The following is a 23,070-nucleotide window of genomic DNA, read 5'->3' on the forward strand; positions in this document are numbered from 1 at the left end:
CCCAGTCTGCTGCCGCAGTCTGTGAGCACAGCTCTCGGGGCAGACCAGACTGGGGTAGTGAGGGATGAAGAAAAGACGAACACAGGGAGACACAGATGCACAGACAAGCTGAGGCGGAGTGGACTGAGATCTCTGATGGAGAAGCTGCAGGAGCCTGGCAGCTCAGTGTGTTTATTACAGACACTGAACAGAGGGGTGAACAGAGTCACTTCATACACCTAAACACGGAGTCAATTAATACAGACAAACGAGGAGGCAGGGTTATGGTACACAGCTGATCAAGGAAACAGGTCTAGCTGATCTCGGTAGGAGCAGTATCTGTAGGGGAGCAGTCTTTGGATTGTGAATATCTGGGCGTGTGAGGGGAAGCAATTGTAGACATTTTCTGTATACGCTATCAGAATATATACAGGGACCAGAGAGAGACTTCACTATCCCTCTGATCCTCACCACATGAGCAGGAAGGCTTTGTCATTTTCTAATGGGTCTGAGGTCTTAGGGTCCTTGACATGGCCAGCTAATGTCAAAACATATTCCCTCAAGACTTCACACACTCAAGGGTTCCTCCACCTCCCATAGTCTGCTGTTGAGGTAACACCAGGAACCCTTTCAGCAGCTGCTCTTGTATTTTATATCAAAGGTTGGCGAGCCTTTTCTTCCAATAAATACTTCATGCTCTAGAAGCTATCCTGCCTGTATCTATGCACACAGCTGTAGACAACAGGCACAGAGGAGGTGGCCTGGGTTTCACCAAACTTCATTGATGCACAGTGGAATTTAAGTGTCAGGGAATGGCATGGGTCACACCGTGCTACTCATCTTTTTACTTTTCTTCCCCAGTGACTTGAAAACGTGAGAACCACTCTGGAGCAGGCTGCAGGGAGGCAAGCAGAAGGCTGCAGTAGTGCTTGATTTGGTCCCACTGTTTTTGGTGCAGACATGAGGCTCTGCAACTGTCCTTCTCACTATTATTATTATTATTATTATTATTATTATTATTATTATTATTATTATTATTACTGGTAAGTTGTCACTTAATTGAACAACCTCAGTGCACTGTTCCTAGATGAAACCTCTAGTGTGTTCTGACATGTGTAGCCAAGCTCCCACCACACAAGTCCAAATGTGGCCCATTTCCAGTACTCAAAAACGTTCCTTCAGAATCTCTTTCATAAAATACCACCAGCACATTCTGAGTCCATTACTTCTATGAATAGGCTCTACCCACCCTTTTTGCAGGTTTTAGCTGAAAAAAAAAAAAAAAAGATGTAGGGTGTGTGTGTGTGTGTGTGTGTGTGTGTGTGTGTGTGTGTACCAGGGAGACATGGCTGTGCACCAGTAGAACTTACAGAGCAGAAAGAAATCCAGAGAGAAGGTCATATTTGGCATGAAATTTGAATGCCATAAACAATCACAGCCTCCCAGAAGAACATCTTACTTTCAGTGACACTCGATCGCAAACAGGGAGAGGTGGCTCCACAGGGTCACAGCTATTAATCCAGGCAGAAGCAGTTTCATTAGGACACTGCCTTTGCTTCCTTACCTGGGCCAAGGTGAGGGTTGCTTGTCTGCAGGTGCCGCACTGAACTCGGAGCTTTCCAGGTTGGACTCTGTGGCAGGGGTTTTTGCAGTAGACATAAAAGCTGTTGTAGGTGGGTTTAACTGCTGGGAGAAAACAGCGAGAGTGAGCAATCAGTGCAAGTTTAAACTGAGCCAAGACACCCTCTTTAAAAGCCAGATAGAGGCAAGCCACACAACTCACTCTGCAGGAGCATGTGAAATTAGAAGAATGAACAGCTCAAGGAAGAGAGAGCAATTTAGAAAACTTAGTTTGATGTTGAAAAGGGTAGAAGACATCTCTTCTTGCCAACAGCCCAGTGACCTACTCATCAGAGTACACTGCCTGCCACCAAGAGCTGGGCCAGAGTGTTTGCAGCACAGGGAAATTAAATTAAATGCCTTCTTTGCTGCTGAAGTCTGAGGACAGGAAATTCCAAGTCTGGGAAATGCAGAGGCTGCTGCCCTGGATTCTATTTCATGCTTCTGTACACAGCAGTGAAGACTCAAGATCTTTTCCTCATAGAATCATATCTGCACAGGCAAGTCAGTCTTTCCCTCATGATATGAGTGATTGGACCACAGTTGCTGGGTTTCTAGGGAACACTTGCCAAAGGCCAATAACACATAAGAGTCCTGAACCCCTTGGAGCTTAGTGGATCCTGCAGTCTGTGCAGCTGTACAGCCGTGAAGAACTGCAGCCTGTGGAGAAGTGCAGCCTGAGCAGATGTTCAGCTGTGCAGAATGGCAGCCTGTGCAGAAGTGCAGCCTGAGCAGATGTGCAGAAGTGCAGCCTATGTAGAAGTGCAGCCTGTGAAGATGTGCAGTTGTGCAGAAGTGCAACGTATGCAGAAGTGCAGCCTGTGAAGATGTGCAGTTGTGCAGAAGTGCAGCCTTGCAGAAGTGCAGCCTGAGCAGATGTGCAGAAGTGCAGCCTATGTGGAAGTGCAGCCTGTGCAGATGTGCAGTTGTGCAGAAGTGCAACCTTGCAGAAGTGCAGCCTGAGCAGATGTGCAGAAGTGCAGCCTATGTGGAAGTGCAGCCTGTGCAGATGTGCAGTTGTGCAGAAGTGCAGCCTTGCAGAAGTGCAGCCTGAGCAGATGTGCAGAAGTGCAGCCTATGTGGAAGTGCAGCCTGTGCAGATGTGCAGTTGTGCAGAAGTGCAGCCTTGCAGAAGTGCAGCCTGTGTGGATGTGCAGTTGTGCAGAAGTGCAGCCTTGCAGAAGTGCAGCCTGTGCAGATGTGCAGTTGTGCAGAAGTGCAGCCTGTACAGATGTGTAGCCTGTGCAGCTCTGTAGATGTGCAGCCTGTGCAGATGTGCAGCCTGTGGAGATGTGCAGGCTTTGTGTTTTGATAACAGTTTCTCTAGTTGGACAGCTTCCATTCAAACAGAATGTTTTCAAGTGTAAAAGGTGAAAAAATGACATAAATCATTTCTCTCAAGTCTCAATATACTCAAAGTACTATTCCTTAAAATAAGGGAACCTCATGGAGATCTGATGCTTCAGTATCTGAAAAGAACTGACTAGAAGCTCTTGGGGTACAATGACTGCTTTCTAAATTTCCTAGTTTCCCAACTTACTTGATAAGTTTTCATCATTATCTAACCATTACTGGGGGTGTGATACAAAACTGTGGTGATGTAGACATGTGTTTATATTTTCAATCATTGTCAGAAGCATCTAGAAAGAATAAGTATTTCTTAGGATCCTGAATGAATAGTTTTGGTCATTCAAATGCATATGGTTGACTGAAAACAGTACAGAGGTACTGAGAGAAGAGAAGAAGCCCCTGCCATTTGTTTACTAACTCTGTGGCTGACAAAACTTTGTAAAACAGAAGATAAAATAAGGAGCATTCTAATACATTTGCACTATATTTTATAATGGCTGCTCCACAGCAATGAATACTTAGTGGTCAGTGTGAAAGGGAAGACAGACTATAAAAACATGTTTGTATTGATGCTAAATATCTCTTTTGACACCTCTCTGCAGCTTTAGTGCCTTTGTGGGTAAGATATCCAAGTTATGAATATTGCATTGTTATCAGTAAATATAATTATTACATGAAATATATGTAGATGATAATTAAAACACAAGCCATGAGTCAATGTTACAGTAATTATAACATAACAAATGATTGACTATCAAAAGATCACAGGAACTATGACAGCTCTCACCTGTGATAACTCTGTGAAGGATTTCAAATTTCCTCACTGTTAAAACTTATCAGCAATGGGGGAAAAATCAAGGCTCACAATTTTCATAACCCTCTGTGAAGCTTAAACAATAAAAAAATAGAGAATGGATAAAAGAAAAGGCAAATTCTGGGCTTTAGTCAGGGCACTGTGAGTAGAGGAGATTTTCAAGTGCTCAGTATTAAAAGGAGTCTTGCATGAACCCCAGGGCCTGCAGAATCCTCTCTTCCCTTATAGCAACAGCAGTGTCTGTGATATTGTTTCAGTTAATGATGCATCAGGGGAAGACAGGCGCCCTTCCACCTCTGCATGCTTCAACCTTCACCAAGTCCTTGAGAAGCCAGTCACAAAATGCTGCATGCCATGTTGGTGCCCTGGAAGTCCACAGGATGACATGCAATCCATTACACCTTGCTACCCAGAGCCAGCCGATTAATAGCCAGTCTAAGGGAGATCAAGGTCAGGGCAGTCCCGGCTGAAGCACATTTCAAGCTGTTGGCTCCATTCAGCCAAGCAGCTGAGGCCTCAGGTGAATCATGAGAGCCCCTTTCAGAGTGGCTTTCCTGCCTTTTTGTCAGTCTGATATAATTTTCAGTGGGCAGGTTTCTTTGTGTCCTGCTGTGTCCCGGAGTGTACTGGGCGGGAATGAGAGCAGATGCCCCACAACTTTGTTGCAGTGTTCTCATTGGTTTGACTGAAGAGTCTGCAGCTGAAACTCTCACACAGAGTCATCACTCCAGAGACAACAGCAGGGGGATTCTGTGAAAGTCCTCAAAATGCCACCAGGAACTCAGCACCTCTAATCATGAAGGTGCATCTCCCATTTCCACTTCCTTTTGGACTTTAAAGATCTTTTGCTCTCCTAATCCCTATGTTGCCCCTTTATTAGCCAATGCAATTGAGTTAGCTCATGTTTATAACATGTCCTCTTTTCATATAATAAGCTTAGACCTACAGAAAATTTTAAACTGCATATAAGTTATATAACTTTATTTTAGTTTACCAATTGTGGCCATTTGGGTGGACACCCATCATGCAGCTATACTGTAGACAGATATACATTCTTCACATACTTCTGAATCTAACTTTCATAATTAAGTTGCAGGCAGTAAGCATGTCCACCCTTAAATACTCCAGCATTCTGATGGCAAGGGCTTTTAGAATACAAAACCACAGAACTTTTAAAATAATTTATCTATTTTAGTATCTCTAACCATGGACTGATAAGCTAGTGCTTATCATAATCTACGGAACACTGCAGAACTTTGAAAGCTGTTAAAACAGAATGTTGGGGTGTTGTTGTTATTGTGCAAGCCCCTGGGCATGACATCTCAGATTTCTGAGGCTCCATGGTGAGGCCAGATGAAACTCAGCATGTTTTGAACTTAAGCTGACTGTTGATGTCTTCTTTTTAGGATGCATCTCACAAAGCTCTTTTTCTCAGAAAAGTTTTGGAAAAAGAAGTAAGGGTTAACCTACAGTAACCTAAACTGCTTGTGTTTATATCAAGAATTCTAAAATGCTCTTGGAATAAATGGTGGTGGCTCTGTTACGGCTTCCATTTTTGAGAGTTCCATTCCCAGAGAGTTGTAAGTAATATCTATCCTCTCCTTACATGGTCTGCCAGACAAACCAAAGTTTAACTCCACCAAGTTCACACTGGGGAAGCAATGAGCTTCTCAGCTGACTTGGAGCACAGGTCCCCAAAGCAGCTGAGCCACAAAGTCTTCTCCCAGCATAAACAGGGCTTCCCTAGAGCCACATGGATGGAACCCCTTCCCAATTAACCTCCTCTGGCCTGGATATGCAGATACCTCTAGATGGATGCACCAGGCCATGTGCAATTACTACAGAAGTGCATACAAGTGGCTGGGAGGAGCATTTCAAAACTCTGGTGAATCCACTGACTCACGACTTCTCTTTTATGAGGAAATGTCAGCAGTAAACAAATGCAGTAATGACAGATTTCTGCGAGCAGCTACAACTAATGTGGTGGAAACAGGTTGTTTTGACCACAGACTACCTTCTTCAGCACCTTCATGCCAAGCCATCGACAAGCTGGTGCAAATATTTTATCGTATACAATGAAGGTTAGCCCATTACACAATGGCTTTACAACTGTAACATACTGCTTTCATTGAGTTTTTCTTTTTATCTCTATAAAAAGCCACCATGAGCCAAGGGCCCTTAGAAAGGATGAACACGTTGGCTTCTACCATTCCTTTGTGTTGTGATTCCGTCGTCTCCTTGTCTACTTTTGCCTCAGCAACACAACCACTGACCAAGTTTTCTCATTACATTTATATTTTTTCTTGGTCAAAAGAAAATGCTGAAGGCCTTAATAATGTTCACAACTTATAAAGCCCATATTTTAAAAATTATGTACTGAATTTGAAAGAGAGCAAGGAAGAATATATGGGAGAGTTTAGAGGGAAGGAAGGGAAGGGAGAAGTGATATCATTATAATCTCAAAAGTAAGAGACAAAAGTTTATTATTTGCTTTGGTATTTATAAATCAGCACAGTCCTTACAGTTGTCATTTTTATGTCATTTTAAATTTAGGACTCAAAACCTAAAAGAATCATTTTAATAAAGCAGGTATTTATCTCACATGAACATATTAAATATTGTATAAAACATTAAATGGAACCTTGCTGTCATAGAGGCATCTGTCTTGTGTGCAAATAACATGTGGCCAGTAGCCACATGTGGCTATGGAGAATTGGAAACTTGGCTAGGGACTACTCTTCTTGGTTTTGTTGACTTTAAAAGAAACTTCATTTCAAAAGCCTCATGTGGGTCGCAGGTGGCAACACAGAAAATAAAAAAACACAGGTGTGTCTAGCCTCATCTCACTCCCTCACCAGGGCATAGACAGACAACACCAAGGAAAGAGATTGCCATCACACCAAGAAGTCCATCCACTTGTTTTAATTGTAAATATGAAAACACAGTTGGAAGGAGAAAGGAGAACTTGAAACTGGAGGCGCTGGAGGAAAGACAGGCCGGCAGATCCGGGCTACTTAGAGCTAGAGGCACAGCAAGGCTGTTCTTCATGTATTGCTCTGACTTCTATTCCCCATGGACTCATTCTTGACATATGCTTCAGCAACAGTTTTGCCTTTTACTGACAGTCTCCACCTTTACAATCTGACACTCATCCTCAGTGTCCAACTGGAATGAAAATTCTTGCAAGAATCCTGTCCTTGGCTTTCCATAAATATGTGATGATTGCATAAAATAATACCTAAGGACACAAAAGTATGCAGCTCTGCATTGTCCTCTCTGAACAATTGCCTTGTCCCATGACACAGAGCCACACTAGATGTCCCAGCATGGAGCACCTTTGCTCACAGCCTTTGTCCAGCCTCTTCCACATCACCAGGCTTGGCACTTGGTAGTTCTGACTCATTCTCTCTTGCCCATTTATGACTGTAGCCTTATGGTTGTTTCTTAAATATGAAAGATTTCACTATCATTTATCAGCCATACTCTGCAAGATGCCTTAGTTTGCCACCTCCTCCAATCATGTAGGGAGACAATGAAGTCCTTGACAACTTCTGTACTTCTCTTTTGGCATGGACAGACATTCTTAAGCTGTGATAGGGATCTGGGTACAGATAACTGTACAGGGTCAGGGATCTTCTGCCCCATCATCTGTCAGAATTCCTCCTGTTTCAAGTACTTTAGCAAGGGTTTGACCACAGTTCCTTAGAAATTCATCTCATGAGCCAGGCACTAAAACTATGCAACATGATCAAGATCAATACTATCACTGAAGTCTAACATAAATCTCTTTATATAACATGGAGAGAGAATATTTTTTACCTATACCGACCTTAAGCTATCTAACAGTTCCAGTCAATGCTCATAGAATTTGCCTAATATGGTTCCACATTAAATTCATGCTGTAGAGACTTCCTGAATTCCCTCCTCTGCATAGTGCCTTGCCTGGAATCACCAAAGGATGTAGAATCCATCCACTTGTATCACATGTACATAATAAGTGAGAAATTGCTCAGCTTGGCAGGTCAAAGGTAGAAGCATCGTCATATTCCTAGGACCCTCTCTCTAGAGGATCATAGACAACACTCTCTGGAAGGCCATTAGTCAAAAGATAAAGGATGCTATCCTACAGTCTTCTTAGTCCATGGTCCTATGAGGTGAATGTCTCCTTGTCATGCCACTTTATCCCTCTTTCTAGTCCTCTAGAGACTCATGGCACTTTCTGTACATGCCATGGCACTAGATTCATACCCCTTCACAGTTGTCATACATTTGTGCCATTCTCCTTAGGGACACAACCATCCATATGTACTATTGCATTCTTTTTATATGGTCCAAAAGCTAAGAGAAGTACCTTGAACTTAGTGAAAAATACATATCTGTTGGGTTGGTACACTCTCCTGTATCGTCAATTGCTATGAACATTTTAGGTACAGCAGTGTAAAGGCAAGCAGTAACACAAAACATGCTGCTGTGTGTAGTGAATACTTAGTATGTCTCTCTGCCAGACTAACTCCGTAGACTAATTTCACACATTCTTCAAAAAAATTGAGTATAACTCTTGAAATCAACACTATTGACACTAACAGCACCACAGAACTAAGTTAGTTAGAAAAAAGAAAATAGTAATTATTAAAATTTTATGAGGATTTAGTATAATGAAATGTTAAAGGTCAAAATCTGAGCCAGGTGTGTTGGTGTATGCTCAAAATCTCAGCTCTGGTTATGTAGAGGCAAAATGATCAGGAATTCAAGACTAGCTTCAACTGTCTCCCCATGACCCACAAGAATCAGATTCCAAAGATTCACTCCTAGATGAGATTCTCCTAAGGAAGACAGTAGTACATCAACACTTTGCATTCCAATCCATCTCCACTAAGTTATTTAAGCCAACTGAATCTAACCTCACCATTCCATGATTTTCCCAAGCCCTATTCTTAACTCCTGTGGAGTAACCAAGGTGATGTTGTATTATAAACAACTTCCAATTATATAACCAGCCATCCAATACACATGCTCCTAAAATAGGTTTAGCCATCTCTAAGGAGACTACCCTTTAAAAGTTATAACTTAATTCTCAAGTTTTTCTACTTGGGTTTTTAATTAATGTATCTGCACAATAATTTCATCTGGTGAGGCAAAAACTGCTGATTAAATGTAATGTCTTTGCTTGATTTCTTTTTGGTTGTTGTTACCAATTTATTCTTTCATTATTCATTTTGAAAGTAATAAAGAGATCTCCCATGCCAAGATAAAACTGTGGAGTGAGGCATAATTTGAGGATTATGTTCATGCAAATAATGCACAAAGCCAAGCAGAGAACATGTAGATGCTGGTTTTTCCTAGAAACAGGCAAGGGGTGAGCACCAGCAAAGCCATCTAGTACAGAGGCTGCTAGGACCCATGGTTAGATCAAGTTATTTACAATTCAGAAAACGGTGTACACAAGACTTAAAGGAAATATCTACAGACCCAGACGTGTCCATCTTGACTTACAGAGGTGGTAACTGAGTCTGAACGGCTAAGTTAAACCTGAGCCACACCTTGCCACTGTGAGTCAATCTACTGATTTATAGCCATCTTCTTACCTCCAAAACTGAGATGCACCAGCCCACAGACTGTGGTAAGAACTGATAAGAAACACTACAGGTAAAGTGCGGCACTGCATCAGGCCAGCACAAAGGTTCTTGTGTATTGCCTAGTCTTATCTACTTTCCTGCACTTTAGAACAAGTCAATCCTACACCCAAAGAAGCCCCTTCCATCACTTTATAATTCTCACATAATATCTATATCTTGAATCTACTCTAAGATTTAGAAATTACTCTTCACTAATTAATTTTATAATTGCTTCTCTAACCCAACTGTTTACAGTTCAGTAGTGGTATGGAACACAAATCATGGTACAAACCCTTATATTTACTTACAGCTTACTGGAATCATTTTTCCTTATGATGTGAGGGTTCTGAATATGTTTCACTTTTAAAGGGGGCAGAAACAAAAGTAATTACACAGGTCAATCCTAGCAGGCAGATCCATGGAAAACACTAAGTCCCTACAAAATAATAACTATCATATTGTAGTATTAAAATGGCACTGAAGAGGACTCAAAGCAGTTTCAAAATACCATTTTAAGGGCCAGCTTGCCAAATTAATGATTATCCTTTGAAATCAAGTACAATCACCACAGCTCCATCACTGAGCAAGCAAAAAGCTCCTGGGGTGGTGTTATCTCCAGGGCAGCGGCACAGGTCTGAATGCATTTCCCAATTACAAAGAACCCACTTTCTCCTTGACCAGATGATACGAACTTTGACTCAGGAGGCAGTTTTTAGTAACTACTGTGGGGAATGAGTCCACAACTGTTAAATTTGGGCTTTAACACATTCAGGCCAGCAATCATGAAAATTCATCTCTGCTCCAGCTTACCTGCCCCTCCCCAACATTTTCCTTCTTCTCTTAAAGCTAAACCTTTTATGGACAGTTATTGGCACTGGCATTCCACAGTGGTGTTCAGGGGCAGAAATTAGCAGGGAGGAAAATTAAGCCTTGTTCTTAAGGGTCTGCACTGGCTATTGACCCAACAATGACGATCCAAAGCAGGGAGTCACAGTCACAGGCTGTTTTGTTTACTTTCACAAAAGTGATCTTTTTCTTGATACTTAGAATTCATCAGAAATAACTGATTTGAATCTATTGTAAATATTCTGAGTATTAGAGAAAGAAACCCCTTAAGTAAATGAGCAATCAAAAAGACCTCATAAGAGACTCCAGCAAGCACAGTGTGAGCTTTCACACTCCCACATTCTTCATCTGATTTCATCTTCAACAGACAAGACACTTAGTTTTGCATCAATATTTTAAATATAATGTAACCTACTTTACTACTATAGTTAAACAATCTCTTTAGCTTCTGATGTTTTCAGTATTATGTTTCCCCTGCACCAAATGATAAGACAAGACATATAATGTTAATAAAGCTTATCTTTCCCAGTACTGATTTCAGAAGCTCTGGTAGGTTGAGATGTTACTGCCTACCCATTAAAACATGAGAATTGTTATATAAGTATGGTGGAGCACGGTGATGGGAAAAACAGAAAGTGATCTGTTCTCTGGCTCAAGCCAATGGCATTGTCAATGATATATGCTTCTAAAAATCAGTGAGGTTGAGCAGTGGTGGTGCTCACCTTTAATCCCAGCACTCGGGAGGCAAAGCCAGGTGGGTCTCTGTGAGTTTGAGGCCAGCCTGGTCTACAGAGTGAGATCCAGGATAGGCACCAAAACTACACAGAGAAACCCTGTCTCAAACAAACAAACAAACAAAAATCAGTGACAGGCTCCTAGACTCCAGGAATGGGGTCCTGACTCCAAGACCTCTTGGGTTCTAGGGTAGATGTGGCTGTACATTCCAGCTGGCTCAGGAGTCCCCACTTTCTTGATCTAAACACTTGCCCCCCCTACAGTGCCTCAGGTTGAACATCTGTAGGACAGGGAAAAACCCCACTTCTGTAGCGGCTTGCATACTTTATACAGCTCTCCCCTGAGCTTTTCAGTGTTTTGTGGGCAGGGTTTATCCCACCAGTGTTGGGTTTCTCATCCCTGCCTCCTCCTTCAACTCAGAAGGGTCAGGAGTCAGGTGAATAAATACTGGTCTCACTGATGGATCACATCACCAAGAAACCCGGGATATCCATCCAGTTCACTGGGACTCTGCAACCTAAGGGCTCAGGAAGGCACTGGCCTAGGCGGCTTACAATTCTGCTTCCCTTCCACCCACACTGTCGCCTCTTCCTATACAAGAAGTGGTGCCTGGCTTTTAGCCCACTGCACTCTTAGAGGCCAGTGCATACTTCCTACCATCTTTAGACAAGAAAACGAAATTTAGGGAAGTTAAAATAGAAAAATGAAGATTAAACGCAGACCCTTATTCATGGAAGACAAGCGTTCTACCACTAAGCTCCAGCTGCAGTGCCTCAGCATCTAGCTTTCTAAACTGATTTAAATGCCATCTGCCGAAGGCACCTTGTTGCTTTAGGGATGGCAATCCTGGCACAGAGGCAGGTAGTGCTAGTAAAGAAAAGACCATCAGTGCCTATGAAGATTCTTCACCAGGAACATTAACAGTGAGTATTGATGGGGCTCTCACTGTGCCTGACACTCACTGGGTGATGTATAGAAAATTCTGTGACTTTCAGTTTCAGACTTGATGAAACTTCCAGTGGCCCTGATTCCAAATTCTATCCAGTATCATCTACTTGGAAACACCCAGGACCTTATAGGTGGCCAGAGGTGAGGTCCACAGCCCAGTTCAGTGTTGTTAGGCAGTGATCTTCTCTCATCCATATATTGCTTTAGGTCTCAGATATCACAATGTATGTTCATCCACTAGAAATCCCAGTTGGAGGAAGCTTTAGAAAGCCTTCAAAGAGCCATAGATGAAACAAGCAGGCAGTGATTCATGGAAGGATAGCTCAGATGTGGGGATAACCAAAGACACAGAGTGCTTTGGCTTTCAGGTACCAAACTCTGTTTCAGCTGCATTGTCTGAATGTGTGAGTCTTGGGTATCCTGGGTTCTTTGTCAGCAGCAGCCTGACCACCACAGACAGCCAAGAAGCTACAGGATGATGCACGCCTACTCTCCTGCTGAAAGGTGACAACATCCAGTACTCCAGGCCTCTTAGCTTAAAGGAGTGCCTGATAGGTGATGTTATCACTAAGTGCCAGCTAGCTCGCTCGCTCTCTCTCTCTCTCTCTCTCTCTCTCTCTCTCTCTCTCTCTCTCTCTCTCTCTCTCTCTTTCTCCAGTTTGTGAGATTTGGTTGTTTCTCTTTGTTTACCATGTTGAACTCATGTTTCCATGGTTTGAACTCATGTGATTAAACTTGGCAACAATCACCTGTCTCTTGTACAAGACACATTTACATGTTGTATCTTACTGCAAATAGATCTCTATTAATTTTAAATTTTGAATTATTTACCATTATTAAAAGTAATGGTCCTAGGTAGGTAGATCTCTATGAGTTTGAGGCCAGCCTGGTCTATAGAGCGAGTTCCAGGACAGCCAAGGCTAACCAGAAATCCTATCCAAAAACAAAAACAAAACAAAAAACAACAACAGCAAAAGTAATGTTCTTAGGTTATATACTGTTTATTTGGGTATTTAAAATAATCATAGAAATTGCCTTTCATCACTGAAATTTCTTATTTGTGTCTATTTAGTTTCTGAACATGATGGCAGCTGCCCACTTTTGCATCATCACTGAAAGGAAAGCAGAGCACTTCCTGGCTCCACTGCATCCATTTGTCTCCAGAATTGCCCTCTCTCTGGGAGAAATGTCCCCAGCCCATATGGGGAAGCTGTGCTCTCACTAAGGTCTGATGTGGCTTCCTCACTGAGAAGCCTTATTCCTGATTCCTACCCCACAGGAGGTGGAGCCAGTGAGCCCCCATGTGGTTCCTTGGCATCTGGGTCACTCGGTTGGTGCCTGTCATTACATTACAGTGCTTACTGTACTGTACGATTGTTTCCTTTTGGAACTGCAATTTCCTAGGAATATGGATCCTGATTCTTCCACCTCTATATCTCAGAGCTAGGCAAACAATTACAAAATCAGTGACACTAAGCCTAGTGACTGGTTCTGAAGTGGAATGCAAAAGATACATTGTAATTGAGCAAAAATGACTTGCTGGGTCTGTACATTCCCACCAAGTCCTTCTTAGTGCTGTTATATCCCTGGTGCATTCACTGAGCTGACCCTCCACGTTAGGAAATGTTCCTGCCTTGCTTGCCTAAATATATTTATATATTTTCATCAACATTTGCTCCTGTCCAGTAAAATCTCTCAGCATTTCAAACAACATCTGTACGATTAAATAAATAAATAAATAAATAAATAAATAAATAAAACATAAAACACATAAATATCTGTTTGCTAAGTTAATCAAATACATCTGAAAAAAGCACATAGGAAGAGTAGACTGGTTTTAGTATTTTTATCCTGCTGTGATAGTTAATATTTAATTTAGAGTCATAAACAAGTTTTTTAGTTTCTAAATTTTATTTTATGTGTATGTATTTTGCCTATGTGCCATGTGCAGGCCAGGTACCCATGTAGATCAGAAGAAAGTATCAGGTCACCTGGAACTAGGGTTACAGATGGTTGTTAGCCACTGTATAGGTATTGGAAACTGAACCCCCATCTCTGAAAGAGTAACAAACACCCTTAACTGCTGAATCATTTCTCCGGCCCCATAAAACTATTTTTAAAGTAACATCAGACCCACTTGTTACTGATGAAATGAAAATTCGAAACTCATGTCCTAAAACAGATGCTGACATCAGGAAACAGTCTACTTTCCCTGCTCTTTGAAAAGTAAGCAAATACACATTTCACCTGTTGCTTGATGCACATAATTATCTCAGCAGCTGTGAGCTGGGGCAAACACTGTACCACTCCTACCCCTGTGAACATTTCTTCTTCTCCAGAGGGGTGTTAATGGTTCACTGGCCTCAGACTGTCTGGAACCTATGGTCCACTGGCCTCAGATTGTCTAGAACCTATGGTTCACTGGCCTCAGACTGTCTGGAACCTATCAGTCCTCCAAACTGCTTTCAGATTCACTTCCTAAACTAAATCAATGATTGCATCATGTTCCCTAAATGTCTCTTCTACGGCCTTTCTGGGGAGAGGAACTCACTTGCTTAGTAAATTCAGCTCCGGTGTTACATGAACCTTATTCTCTATGTCTGCTTTCCACTCTTCCCCTCTTGTTCAAACTAGGCTGTGCCTTCATATGTCATACTTTTCCTCTATATCAGAGTATTTACATAAAATTTGGAAAGAGGTTTCTTAAACATAGGCAATTATCCCACATTTTTATGGAAAATTGACCTGCATGGTCCAGAGTCTGGCCAGGACAGGCATTTTAGGCCCTCACTGTGCAGAGCTCCAGAGTCTGGGGATGTTCTTGTGCTGCCTGACATAGTAGCTGCTGGCCCTTAAGTACCTAAAGCATAGCTTTATAAACAAGGAATAGATGGTAATGCATTTAATTAATTGAAATATAAATTGTCAGCTGACCAGTGCTTATCTGAGCTTGGGCAACACAAGTATAAGGCAATATACTAATTAATATTGAGTATAAGTCCAGACTTGGTAGAGTTATGAGTTTGTAGATTTTTGTTAAATATATATATAAAATTATGTCCAGTAAAGCAGATAGTAATAAAAACATATGTTCTAATGGGCATTTCTTTGTTGAGAGATAGTATTTTACATGCATTTACTTTGTGTTTTGCTCTGAGAGTCATTTTACATTTTGTGACTTGTTCTGTTAACACATTCTCGTTTTGAGAGAGAGAGAAGAGCATTAATGGTCTAGCTTTGTAGCTCTTTTAGTTGGTGTACACTAAGTTCTCCCGTTGTCCATGTCTGCCCTGCCTGCCGATGTATCCAAGCACTGCAGAGATTCCTTTCTCCATGGCCCAATCCAACCACATCCATCTTTAGACAACCTTCGGAGAAATCTCAACTGATTCTTCTATCAAATGTAAACAGGTTAGGCTTCAGTTACATTCTTCTCATAAATTATTTCATAAATATGTATAATATATACATCCATACATATACATATCCCAATTAATATATATGTCAAATGTATGCCAGTTAATAACAATGGTCAATATTATGGGAAGGAATCTTCAAACAACCAGTTCTGAAACTATCACTTCAGCATGAGAAAATCTTTTTGCTTGCAAATGATGAAATCACAACAAACTGACCTTAAAATAACTTAATCTCTGTGACAATATAATGAGGAATGTTCTGCTAGGCCCATTAAAATGACATGCAGTTGGATAATTATTTTTACAGTGTCAGGATTCTAAAGCTAAAAGTTTCTCAGCTTCTGTTATTTGGCAATGCTAAATGAATGTTGTCAAAAGATTAAGTATAAATTGGTTATAAATCTTCATTTAACTACATCATGCAGGGAAGGTTATATTACAGCAGCTATACTTCTGTCATCATTAAGAAAATGGAGAGTCTTATTTTAATAGTATTAAAACTATTGAAATTATTGTTTGTTTTACATAATTGTCTTTGGAACTGAGCCTTTGATGGTCAACCCTGAGTACATAGGCAAGGCAGACAATAATGAATGGAAGGCAGGGAAAAGCAGTGTTTTGGTCTGCCAGCAATACTGGACCTCCCTGGCCTACTGTGGCCAGCTTGCAGTAACCCATCATGCTTGAAGGCTACTTTTCTTTTCCAACTACATTTTCCTAACTGATTAAAGGCTCTGACTTCAGAAAATAGCCCATTTTCAACCCAGTTTGCCTGACTTTTTCAGGCAATGACCTGTGGTTTGATCACCTGTCTAAACCATCTGGTGGCTCATTATAATCCTCCAAATGGTTCCTCCAAAGCCCCATCATGCTTTTTAACAGCAGCCTTAACAACCGCACAGCCAGCGAGGCCTGAGGAGTGGCCACTCCCCGACACAGCTAGCTTCTGCTGAACCAAAGACCAAAGTTGGACCACATTAACTTTTAATGTTAGTAAAAACTTACACTGAGATAAAACTCTTCTTTTGGGTTGCATATAAATATTGGGAAGATAGATTTGGGAGACTAGACCAGGGCTTCAGAAAAAATCCTCAATAATTTTTAAAACCAGGTTAAAAGTGGCTTGCAATAGCAACTGTGACATGGACTTATGCCATAGGAAGCCTGCAAGAGACTCAGTTCTATGCTAAAGCCTCATAGCTATAAGCACTGAAATGTTAAGTATGTATGCATATACATAGAGTATAAGTCGGTAAATATACCTCCACAATTAATGAGCACATACTATGTTTATTTAATTAAGAATCATGGTTTGTATCAGAAAAACATAGAGCAAATATGAAGTATGAAAATAAAATGTGATTATTTTTATAGAAATAAATTCATTAATTCTTTTTAAAAAAATCTGTATATGTTCATCAAAAGTCTCAGATAATGATCGATTCAGATATTTTTTCTCTCATTGATTTTTTAACATAGTATAGAAAAGATTTAATGTAGCTTATTTTTTGTTGGAGTTTTTTTTCCTGAGTCCTTTTGAGTTTGTTTCATTTAAAAATTTACAAAGTACTGCATTTATAATAGTGAGTGATAATTTTTCAAAGCAATGTCAGTTTTCAAAGATACTCAGAAACAAATAAATTTCTGTCATCTACCATCTACCCATCTATAAATCACCTGTTTTTCTTTTGGGAAAGGTACATATATGTAGCCAAGAAAGAAGGATTTTTAAATGAAAGAATAGCAATATCTGCAGAAGCAAACACTGGCTAGAGGAAGCCATGGTGAGCAAGCCAACAAAGAGAACTGTTTGGGAGAGAAAATCACCAGCACAAATTGCCAGTGAACCAAGGATAAAGACCATGGAGAAATAATACATGCTTTTATAAAATAGCATCTTCCAGGCTTTGACTCTAGGAACACACATGTTCTGTTTCCATTGCTGTCGTACAAACAGAGCAGACCACTATAGGGTCATGAGCCACAGGCTCACCATGGAGTCAATGATCTAGGGTGACACTTTCTGCTGCTGTCAAGTACCCTTTACTGAGTACCAACTTCCATGCTCATATGACACTGTGTTCTACTGAGGATCACTTAAAAGCCAATGTTCGTTTTGTGAGTTTACTGATCAAAAATGACTTTTGGTAATGAAATTTACCTAGAGTCGCTGGGCTTCCTAAGTGTTATTCAAGTGATTTTTAAACTGGCTCTGTATGATTCTAAGCCCCCCCTCCCCCATAGTCTCTGCCATGATCTGCCTTTAGAGATTAGCTGTAATGCTTGTTGGGCAGCACAGTCTCTCTAGAAAAGCAACATTACAGTTACAACTGAAAACTGTGAGAAGAGAGAGGAGGGGAAATGTAGCCAATGCAATGCTAGACTCAGGAGTAACCTGAGTCCAATGCCTAATTTAGCAGCTGTTAGGATCTGGGGACAGGTCTTTAAGGGATTCTGAACCTCAGTATCTTCATCTAAAATAGAAATAACAATACATACAACTGAGAATGTCTGAGAAGAATAGACACAATCAAATATCCTTGCCTGGCACACGTCTGCAAATTTGATGCATAAAAATTATCAGGGACACACCCTACTAGACCAGAGTACATGGGGGAAAACCCTCAGCAAAAAGGTAAATAATTAACTGAATGACCAATCAGCCAAGAACACATGATTTAGATCCAAAAGCAAGGCCTTGTGTAGAGAATTGTGCCTGTCATCCCAAAAGCACTCTCAGGAGGCCAAGGCAGAGAGATTCTAAGTTCCACAACAGCCTGGGATACATAATGTGACTATGTCTTAAAACAAATAATCAACAAAATATTGAACATTCAAGCACAAAGCAAGTAGAGGTAGGCAAACCTGAGACCCCAAAGGGGCTACTAGTCATGAAGATGAGGAAGGAAGAGTCTGTGGGGAAAATCAGAGGCCACACTCATCAAGTGCTCCAAGGTTCCACCAGGGACCTCCATGGGGACAGAACAGGGCATTAGATACATGCTAGATCCTCCTCTGATTCTTTCCTATCACTCTTTATTTAAAATGAGACATGGAATGAGTATATGTCTAGATGGCACCCACCATTCTGTATCATTGGCCAGCTCTCCTTAGTGCTCATTTTCAAAGAGTCAGGTGAGCAAAGAGGAGGATGGTACCCTGACTCACCCACTGCCTCATTTAGGGACGCTTCCCTTGTTATGCCAGAGGCACTGACAGCAGACAGTTTTTGCTGGCCCTCTTTCTTTTCAAAGGCATTAATGCACAGATAACACACCATCTGCCTGGGTTTCCCCAGAACCTTTATTCATGAAGTGAATGTGTGTGGGACTGTTCCCTCTCTTTGTTCTGCCGAGCTTGGTTTCTAACACTTGCTGCTTATGGAAGGGATGGGATTGACAGCAGAATGAAACAGACTTCATCATTGGCGTGTCTATCACTGCACATCTGTGTCATTTCTTTGACAGTAACGTGGTTGATGAATGGAATTTGTTGAACTATAGAGGACAATAAGATATCATTTCTGAAGTCCTGGTCTTGACTGCTATCTGAATGCAAAGCCACCAAAGTTAAGTGAAAATGCCTTATATAGTATCAAAAGGAATTCAATCAAAGTTGGAGTGTCCACGGCCAGTGCTTCAAATAACTGTTCTCAAATTGTCACTCAAATATCTTAGTTTCATATACAAAAGTTTTACACACACTTTATTGATTGCCTAGCATTACTTTGTTACAAATATAACTATAATATATGAAATTCAAATATCAATAGCAGTGAAGAGGGCCACTCCTTTGCTGAGGTTCCCTGGTATGGCAAAGAAAAAGGTGCTTATATGTGCACAGCCCATCTCAAATTGGTACAAAGGATGATGCCAGAGGTGGGCCTGCAGTGATCACATGAGCTGCCTTATCAAACACCTCCAAGCCTTCCAGGAGGGAAGCAAGGAGGGGAGTGGAGCATCCCAGGGCTTTGAAGTCATGGCCTGCCATGTTGTGAGAGTCCATCAAAGGGCCATAAGTCACGGCACCATGGGGACCTGTGGATCTCAGAGAAGCTCTCTCTCTAGCCCACAACCACCAAACTGTGAGGCCTTCAGACTCACAACAGTAGAAGTGAGTTCTGCCAACAATCTGGCTGACTTGAAAAGGAACCTCAAATTTCAGAAGGAAGTCTAGCCTAGCCACTAATTACTGCAGCCCCATGAGCCCTGAGCATAGAACCCAGGTAATCCAGGCCCAGACTCATCACCTGTAGATCCCAAGATCACAAATGTGTGTTGCTGGAAGCCATCAAATTTGTGGTAATTCATTGTATAGCAAATAAAAGTATTATGGGCTAGTTGTTTTCTTAATCTCAATAATCTTTAGTTTTGATCTATGTGAATTATACAGGAATTCCAGAAGCAGTCAGTACAAGAACTCAGTGTGATTATTTCTCTCCACACAAACTGAGGTAAAGAGATAAGGACCCTGCCAGTTAATGGTGACAACAGGAATGCACATTCCAAACCCATCACCTAGACACTGCTACCTAGAGGCTGCTGGCAGACTCTCGACATTTTTCACTGGTTCTCTGTCTGGGCTTAGTTCTGGTGACCATGTACACTCCATGAGCACTCCCATGCCGCTCTTGTTTTGACAGGATAACTAATATTATGCATGTCAGATGCTATTTAATGTGCAGCATGATGATATAAACAGCCACTCCCTATCCACACCCCCCAATTTAATTTCTGTCCATGTGGTACACGAGTGGGAAGACCCTGGCTTCGCCTAGGACAGCCATGTTCCAATGCTGACTCTCTCACCACGATTTGTGGACAGCCAACTCAGCTCTGCTGAGCATCAGCCTCCTCATTTCACAGGACATCTCACAGACTTGAGGCAACTAAACAAGGATCTGTACAAATGGATCTATCTAGATTAGCATGTACAAATTAAGATTAAATACAGAGATGCACATACAATTCATAATCATTCCTTAGAGATGTATGTTTAGGAAAAGTAAATACCTGCACACCCATACATACAACCCCCAACACACACACATGCACAAATACATTCACATAGATACACACACATACACACACACAGGTAAACACACATACACACAGAGGACACACATACACATACACAGGTACACACACATATACATACATGCACAGGTATATACACAAATGCATATATACATGTTTGTACACACACACACACACACACACACACAGTGGGAAGCACTGATTCCTAGGGGATTGTGATACGTGGAAGTGGTGGACCTACAGGAAGTTAAAATAAAATAGAATAAAGTCAGGAAAAACTGGGTCAATTTGAAAGAACTTCGTGAAAAAGAACAAAGGTTTATTGTGAGAAATTGGGGGTTTTCGTCTCTCAAGTGCTCAGAGACAGACACTCCTGGGTATTGAGGCCTGAGAGGTTCATCAAGGTGAGGGCTCCATTGTTCACACCTGATGAGTAACAGGCTGCTCCTTCCATCGTGGGTACCTGTGTTAAGGGTGAAAACAGTCCCTAGGAATTTAGCAAGTGGATCAACCTAATGCTTGGAAGAAATTATGGAGTAATGTTTGAAAAGATTATGTGGAGAGAGAAAGCAAAGAACTGTCTTGAGATGGAGACACTGAGATGATCAGACCAAGGAGAGTCCTATCATTCTGGCCTGTCTCCTCCCATGGGAAAGAGAGCTCCTTACCAGGAAGGCCAAGCTGAACCAAGAATAATGTCCATGCCTTCGCCTTGTCCAAACAAGCATCTCTGCATAATGGCTTTTCCTCTTGTGCCACAAGTCTCCTATCCAGGCAAGAGAGGGACAGACAGAAAACTCAGTGTTGCCCTTTGCTTTCCATTACTCGGGTACCACAGTATGCCTGCACACACGTCTTGTTTGCATGTAGATCATTAGTCACATAGTGGGTATGAGTCCTGCAATAAAATTCAACTTCCAGTGGTTTATCTTTACGTGCATGCTCTTTTGCCATTGACTGTTTTGCTCATTTTAAACTAAGAAACATTTTGAAAATATGAGGTTTCATCTACTTAATGTAGTAAACCAAACCATTGTACTTTTTCTATTTATATTATCCGGTATAAGACTCCTCACACTTGGTTCTTTGACTCTCCCTACATCTATAAGAACCCAATTCCTGAAAATTATGTTTTATTTTAAACCCAAAACATATCCAATTATAGTTTTAATGTAACAGACTCTGTAAATGATCAATAAATCTAAAACTCACCAAACACTTCAGTTTTGGTTTAGAAATGGTTCAAATATTTGAGCCCTGTGTTATGAAACTGTAGCATTGATTTTCACTTTGCAGTTGACCTCTACATGAAAGCATAAAGGACTAATATCTGCTTTTACACCAATTCATCTTATTCCCTCACCTTGGAAAGCATGGTAGGAAAAATATTGGACTTTGATCTAGTTTGCTTTAACTGTCAACTTGACACAGCCTAGAGTAACCCGAGAAGGGTGGATCAACCAACAGATTGTTGAGACCAGACTGGCCCATCTTGTTTTCACTGATACAGGAGGGTCCAGCCCACTATGGGTGACTTCATTCCCTTGGCATGTAGCCCCAGACCATATAACATGGCTAGTCAAGCATGAAGGAGGAATTCAGACAGCAAGCTGCATTCCCACATCACTCTTGTCTTCAGGTTCTTGCCTTGATTCCCTGCCCTGACTTCCTGCAATGTTGGGTTGTAACCTGAAAGTAGAAGATGAAATAAGCCCCTTCCTCCCCAGTCTGCTTCCTGTCAGAATGTGTTATCACAGCAACAGAATGAAATCCATCATCACTTCTACCTAGCCTATCTCCCAAATTACATACAGAGTCAAAATTATGTGAGTACATATTTACTGGTGATGAAAGTTCCCTTAACATGCTAGTGTTCACACAGAGGAGACTAAGAACCTGTTCTAAACAGAAAGGACTAAGATTGTGCTTCTCTATAGAAATCTGAAGCATGGATCCAAACAGTCCTGGAGTCTAGAAAGGATGAGAGAGTTGTACTTGAAAAGTAGGAAGAGGTCAGAGAGATGGCTCAGTGGTTAAGATCATGGGTACTCTACTTAGAGGTTCTGAGTTCAATTCCCGGCAACCACATGGTAGCTCACAATCATTTATAATGGGATCTGATGCCCTCTTCTGGTGTATGAGTATGCATGCAAAGGACTCATCTACATAAACTTTTGCAGGGCTTGGTGGTGCTGGCCTTTAATCCCAGCACTTGGGAGGCAGAGTCAGTCAGATCTCAGTGAGTCATAGGCCAGCATGGTGCATTTCAGGAGAGAAACTACATTTCAAATGTAGAGAGACTCTGTTTCAAAAAACAACCAAACAAAACTAAAACAAAAAGCAGGCAGCTCACTTGGGTATGGTGGCATATACCTGCATTCCAGCAATTCAGAAGGTTGAGACAATGGGATCTTGAAGCCAGGAATACAAGGCCAACCTTTTCAACATGGAAAGACACTGAGAGAAATAAAAAATAATGATGACAACAACAAATAGTTTGTATTAAAAACATGAGTTATACCGTAAGGTGACTTCCATGTCCTATTGTGAAAGTTACTCTATAGTGTGGCTGGATGTGCACAGCCCCACAAATTGGTGTGAACAGAACTCTATGCTCAAGCCACAAGAACTTCAGCTCTGGGACCACTGAGAACTGAGCATGAAATGATTGCAGAATAAGAGAGATTGAAATATATGATAGAACAGAC

General features: G+C 41.3%; 1 protein-coding gene across 1 annotated transcript in view; it reads right to left on the reverse strand.

Annotated features, from left to right (window-relative positions):
* The window catches only part of Prkn (parkin RBR E3 ubiquitin protein ligase), a 1,200,313-nt gene that overhangs the window by 728,883 nt on the left and 448,360 nt on the right, over positions 1 to 23,070 (reverse strand). The window contains exon 4 of the mRNA XM_036169262.1: positions 1,544 to 1,665. Coding sequence (XP_036025155.1) covers positions 1,544 to 1,665 — 122 coding nt within the window. The remainder of the gene's footprint in view (positions 1 to 1,543; positions 1,666 to 23,070) is intronic.

Source organism: Onychomys torridus, chromosome 19, assembly GCF_903995425.1.
Source record: "Onychomys torridus chromosome 19, mOncTor1.1, whole genome shotgun sequence".
NCBI lineage: Eukaryota > Metazoa > Chordata > Mammalia > Rodentia > Cricetidae > Onychomys > Onychomys torridus.